Source organism: Galeopterus variegatus, unplaced genomic scaffold (genome assembly GCF_000696425.1).
Source record: "Galeopterus variegatus unplaced genomic scaffold, G_variegatus-3.0.2 Scaffold1461, whole genome shotgun sequence".
In the NCBI taxonomy this organism is placed as follows: domain Eukaryota; kingdom Metazoa; phylum Chordata; class Mammalia; order Dermoptera; family Cynocephalidae; genus Galeopterus; species Galeopterus variegatus.
The window spans coordinates 361658-367954 of NW_007727572.1; the positions used below are offsets into that span (position 1 = coordinate 361658).

The following is a 6297-nucleotide window of genomic DNA, read 5'->3' on the forward strand; positions in this document are numbered from 1 at the left end:
ATAGCAGGGCTTCAGGCAGTCTGTGGATTCCCCAAAATTATGTGTAGGAATTTTTTTTGGCACACAGGCATATTTCTCTGGTGACCCATCCTACCTGTCATCAGATTCACAGACCGGTACCTAACCCCAAAGAGTTTACGAACTGCTGCTTTAGGGGATTCCCAGCACGAATGAGTTCAGCCTGCCTTGAGCCATGTGGAAATATGGCCAGGCTGCCTTCTTCAACTTGCTAATGGCTCTTTTTTACCTTCCAGTGTTGACCGTGCGGACCGCCATCCCCATTATCATGGGGGCCAACATTGGGACCTCAATCACGAACACCTTCGTGGCGCTCATGCAGGCAGGAGACCGGAGTGAGTTCAGACGGTAGGAAGCCCACAACCCGCCTTTGCTACCATCAGGCTCTTCCTTTGTGGTCATGTGTCATCACCACCCTTAAGTAGCCAATGAGAACATGCTTGTCAGGCTCATTGCTGGAGCTCCCAGAGGTAGTTACTGGGGAGTACAGCAGGGCCGGGGCTCACATATTTAACAGCTCCATGACCCTCACAGTGGGGATGATAATAATAGTATCCATCACTATCGTGCTGTCTTAAGGATTAAACACAACTGTGCAGGTAAGTGTGTAGCACTTACCTGGCTCGTAGTCAGGGCTCACTAAATGCGAGCTCTAGCTAGGAACTTACCTGTTGCATGGTTGAGTTGAAACTAAGTCACTGAGTCATGGGTAATTATAACTTCCTAAAACTTCCATTTTTGGACAGCTCAGCCTGTGCCAATTTTTCTTTGTTGCTACAAGGCCAAACGTACTTTTCGTGGATGCATAATATCTGAAAATAGAATGGGTTAAATATAGGCAAAGGGAACCCGTTTCTTCCAAAAAATTTAACATGAAAATTAAGCACATGTTCCAGCCTCTCCTCTGACTGGTGATGGGCTTTTACTAGAGCTTATTAAAACATGGAAGCAGTTCCCAGCTTGCCTATGTGATGCAGTCACCATGAGGGTCAGGCAGATGGTGTTAAAATAGGCTGGTTGGGGAGACAGCAGATGTCACCCATTGATGAGCTGGCAGATTGGTGGATGTCCTCAGAGCTGTTCATCTCCCCTAAGCCACCTCCTTTGGTCCCTGATAAGATGTCCTCATGGTCACAATAAGAATACCCATTATATAGGGCGTTTGCTAATTTGATCTTCTCAAGAAGCCAAGTAGGCTTTTTAATACCCCATTGTATTAATGTAGAAACTCAAAGAAGTTAAATAACTTCATGCAGAGGCATAGCTGGAATTCAATCCAAGTTTCCTTATTCCAGATTTTGGGTTCTTTTCATTGTTTCACTCATTTTTGTCTCAGGATAGCCTATGAAATATAAGCAATAAGACCCTTGAAGGTGCTCGTATATAGGAATGTAATTAATTTAGCTCATCCCTATTTGGGATATTTAAACATGCTTTCAATACCATCTGTGGAGGTATGTATTTTTCACTTCTGATGGTTTGGATTATCTTCTTGAGTCGATTCCTAGAACAATAATTATTGTACCAAACATCTATAAGGCTCTAAAAACATTTTGCCAAACTACTAAAAAATATTTGTTATCACTGTATACTACATCATCAGAATATAAAAGTCTCTTAAACTACCCTCTCCGGGAAGAATAAGAATACTTTCAAAAGTATTAGTTAATATAAAAGTGCAAATTTGCACTTGCAAATAAATAAATAAATTGCAAATAAATTTCTTTCACTAGTGAAGTTAAGCATTTCCCCCCACGTGTGTATTAGTTTCTCCTATCTGTTCATGTCCCATGTTCCATTTGGTTTGGAGTGTTTTTGACATGTGGATGTTTTTTTAAAGAAAAGCTTCTTTTACATTTTAGGAAAAAAAATGTAAAAGCAGAGTTTCTTAATCTGGAGATAGGATGGGATTCGTGGGAATCTTTGAACCTCCTCATATAGATGCAAAGTGCGGTATACATTAGCCTTGTTTCCTGTGGAGACTGTTCCTATTTCATCAGATTCTCAAGAACTTAAGAAAAAAGGTTAAGAATTCACTTGCATCGATGGCTTTAATGGTTACTTTCAAACTGGTTCCCACCTTCCCAGAGAAAGGTTGCCTTCAATATACATGACTCAAAAGGCATCTCGATGCGATTCTCCCACACAGCAGCTGCTGAGCTAGTGATTCCAGCCACAACGTGCTTGTTGGCCCTCAATTCCTCATCTGTTGGATGGAATATTGATACCACCCCCTTGGGGGATTGCTGTGAGAGAGAACAAAAGCGAGACTGCACACATGTGTGTACACGCATAGCTGATACCTGGCAGATGGTGGCAGATGACACAAGTAATGGCCCAGCTCGCCTGGTGCCCGCTCACTCGTTGACTAAGCTGGCTGCTGGGTTCCCCTCCTGCAGGGCTTTTGCGGGGGCCACCATCCATGACTTCTTCAACTGGCTCTCCGTGTTGGTCCTCTTACCCCTGGAGGCAGCCACCCATTACCTGGAGATCCTGACCAACGTCGTGCTGGAGACTTTCAACTTCAAGAGTGGAGAAGATGCCCCGGCACTTCTGAAAGTCATCACAGACCCCTTCACAACGCTCATTATCCAGGTAACCTGGCTCCTTCGGGCAGAGAAAGGGACTAGATCTGTCCCCACTCCATCCCCCACCCCACGGAGCCCATACACTCACTGTACAGATTAGTCTCTGAACACTAATCTGGCTGCTTCTGGGAAAGGCCAAGGGAGGCAGAACTTTAACGACACTGGGCAGAGTAATTGGCCTTGCCTGTTTCCTTGACTTCAGTGTATGTGTCATCTTTATTGGGATAGGGGTGCTTCTTAGGAATGAATACTTGAGACCACTTTATTCTCACTACTGTCTTCAACACCAGTGGGCTTACTGATGATGAAGTATTATCTCTATCTTAGCCCAACGGGAAGGTTACTGCCCTTTCCTGCCAGGAGCCATCTCGCCCTCTGCTCACTGGGTCTGTCCACATAACTGAAATGAAAGAAGGCTTTGTGGATGTTGCCTTGGAGAGAAAAGACCAGCTGGGACCATGGGCTCTCACTTTTACCTTCAGGGTTTCTCAGCCATTCAGTCATCCAGCGCCTGCTTCCGAGATACCAGGGCTTTTGTTTGTACAATCATTTATTTGTCAAGCACCTGCTAACATCTGGGTAGTGTGCTCCACCCTGGGAGTGCAGGTGGGCTGAGTCCCAATGCACTTCTGCAGGTGCTCACAGCCCTGTGCATCTCCTCAAAGCCCCTCTAACAGCAGCCCCTACCTTTCTGTCCCAAATCAGTTCCGAGGACATGCTGACTGTCTAAATTTCTTTCCTTAGCTGGATAAAACAGTGATCAACCAAATTGCAATGAAAGATGAAGCAGCCCAAAACAAGAGTCTGATCAAAATTTGGTGTGAAACTTTTACTAACGTGGTAAGTTTCCAAGAATATACTGCTGGGTGGGTGAACCTTTACATCTGAACTTTAAGCAATATCTTTCTTCCAAGGTGGTCAATTAAAAAGTCAGGGTAAAGAAAAATTGGGAACTCCTGAAAAATCAAAACTGGCCAGTGAGGTTCCTTTAGGAAACAAGTCCTTGAATGTTAGATGGGCTTAAGCAGTAGGACAGACAAACTCCCTTTTGCCCCATCGCACACCATGGATACACTATTCCTGGATTGTCTGTATCTTCATGTCTCAGAGGAGGCCTACCTCTGACTGCCTCTCTATCCCGATTTTTGGAGGGTCTCCTGGAAACAGTCCATCTCACTCTATAGGTGCTGGCAGCAGGTGGCATCTCTCACACTTTCCAGACTCTTCCAGAGCATTCCTCCTTGGAATGCCCACAGCATTCTTGCATTCCTACATCAGGGAACTTACCCATGCTTCTTTGCAGTAGGGTTGTAGCTTACTCTTGCTTCTAGGGTGTATATGTTTTTGTTTTTGTGGGGTGCTAAAGGCTGCAGACTAAATGCAAAAATTAGATGTTTTTAAATGATGAAGGCTGATTTTATTTGTCCAGAGTTGTTCCAAGAGCTTTTCCCATAAAGATGAATAAATAATAAGTCCTCCAGAGATAAAAGAAAGTTTATGACGGAGTTACTGCACACACCAGTGAATATGGTATCTCGTCCCTGCTCCCCCTGTTCCCCTCCATCCCCCACCAAAAGCGAGTGTAGTGACATTGTTATGTTTGTCATCCAGACTCAGATGAATGTCACTGTCCCCTCGCCTGACAACTGCACCTCCCCTTCCCGCTGTTGGACAGACGGTGTATACACCTGGACCATCATGAATGAGACCTACGTGGAGAACATTGCTAAATGTGAATGGAACTTAAATTGGTCACCAGGGCGGGCTGTCTGGGGTGCTGATGGGTGTTTCTTATCTGAGTGGAGCCCCAGGAAGTGAAGGAAGGAGGGAAGGAAGGGCAGTAAGATTTACTGAGAACCCCCCCTCCACCCAGCATGGAGCAATGTGCTTTCAAAGCAGAGGATACTAAGGCTTTGAGACTGAGGTGACAAGCCACAGATCCCATGGCAGCTCCATGTCACTTCCCATAATTCATCAACAGATTTCAGAGTGTTCCCTCTATGTGCCTCAGTATCCCTTTGTCAATAACTCTGGGGAGATGACAGCAGATTTGAAGGAAGATGTGGGGCCCATATAGAACAGATATATTTACCCAGCGAGATCCTACTGTACAGCAGACCCCATTCAAGGCACTGGGGCTGTAGCAGTGAACAAGGCAATGAGCCTATGTGATGCTCTGATTCTTTTAAGAAGCTGTAATGTTGCCCCTGGAATCTTTACCAACCCGGACATCCTTAGTTCTTCTAATTATTCCTTATATACCCTTTTATATATCTCTGCTTCTCTCTTCCCTCCCCCCTCCCCTGACATTAATTCTGAGCAGTACACACCTTGATAATCCAGATGTGATTGACCCCACAGAATCAAGTAAACTTATCACCTCCCATGTTCTAGGTGCTATACATCCATTGATATAACCATGGTTTGCTGGAATTATCATGGGGACACACTGGGTCTTTGAAAAACAAGAGGTTTTACAATTAGCAATACCCCCTATTCCGACTTGCCCATCCTACCACTCAAACACGTTGTTGTAAGTATCATGAGTAAAAAACACCATGGGATTTAGAAGTAGAAGAACTGGTTGAAGGCCTAGGTCTGCCCCTGATGAGCTGTATGGCTTTAAGGGCAGGTTTTCTAGCCTCATGAGAGCCCACTGGCCTGAACATAGTCTCAGGGCTACACTTAGCTGCAAAGGAGGCCAGAAGGGGTGGTCTTTACTCTGGGCCACCATGTGTTGAGCTAACAACCAAGATTCTGGTACTGTGATAGAGAAGGATTCTGTGGCTGTGGTGGCTCCAGACCCTCCTGACAGGCCTTCTGTGATCTCTTCAGGCCAGCACATCTTCGCGAATTCCAGCCTCTCAGATCTGAGTGTGGGCCTCATCCTGCTTTTTTCCTCCCTGCTGGTTCTCTGCGGCTGCCTGATCATGATTGTCAAGCTCCTGGAAACTGTGCTCAGGGGGCAGGTTGCTGTTATCATCAAGAAGACCCTCAACACTGGTAGGTGCACTGCCCCCATTCCGGGCCTTCTACAGGATGGCATCACCGTGGCCACCCCAGGGAGCTCCTTCAGATATCCACCTAAAAATGGCCTCTGTGTGGAGTTTCTTTCTCGGATCTTATCGGCTGCAGAAGTTGAGTTATTGTCTGCTCTGCAAATTTTATTTGGTGTCCTGCGTAGGGTCTGAGAAGCAGCCAGCTCAAATGCAGCGAGCTGGAGTTAGGTCGGAAGGTTATCCTGGCAGGTTTTCCGTATACCCGGGACTTTACTGGGTCCGTCAGGACCGCTTAGGAAAATGGTAACAACTGTCCACCCTTGTCCCTGCTTCCCTTCACTATTGGGAAGAAAACGTGGCTCCGGACAGACACATCAGCATCCTACGGTAGCCAAGGAGACGCCACTGGCCAAGAGGAGCTCCTGCTGTACATGATGTCCTGTCCAATGGGAGCCTGCCAAGGCAGTGACATCACCACCCAGCCAAATCTGCCTCTGCAGGGCTTCATGAGGATGAACTGAGTGACTGTGGTGCTTGCCGAGCGTGCAGGGCCTGGTCCGGTGCCTGTGGGGGTGCAGGCCTGGGTTTGTAGGGTTGTTCCAAGCTGCTGTGTTTACTCAATGTTCCTTTAGGTGGAAACTAAGGTGGAAGGTGTGCAGTGACAGGACACCAGGACGGGGGGGGGGGGGGGG

General features: G+C 46.5%; 1 protein-coding gene across 1 annotated transcript in view; it reads left to right on the top strand.

Moving 5' to 3' along the window:
- SLC34A2 (solute carrier family 34 (type II sodium/phosphate contransporter), member 2) overlaps positions 1 to 6297 on the top strand; it is a 15576-nt gene that overhangs the window by 5572 nt on the left and 3707 nt on the right. Inside the window, exons 5-9 of the mRNA XM_008577211.1 lie at positions 255 to 366; positions 2418 to 2613; positions 3351 to 3446; positions 4218 to 4338; positions 5442 to 5609. Of these exons, the coding sequence (XP_008575433.1) occupies positions 255 to 366; positions 2418 to 2613; positions 3351 to 3446; positions 4218 to 4338; positions 5442 to 5609 (693 nt within the window). The remainder of the gene's footprint in view (positions 1 to 254; positions 367 to 2417; positions 2614 to 3350; positions 3447 to 4217; positions 4339 to 5441; positions 5610 to 6297) is intronic.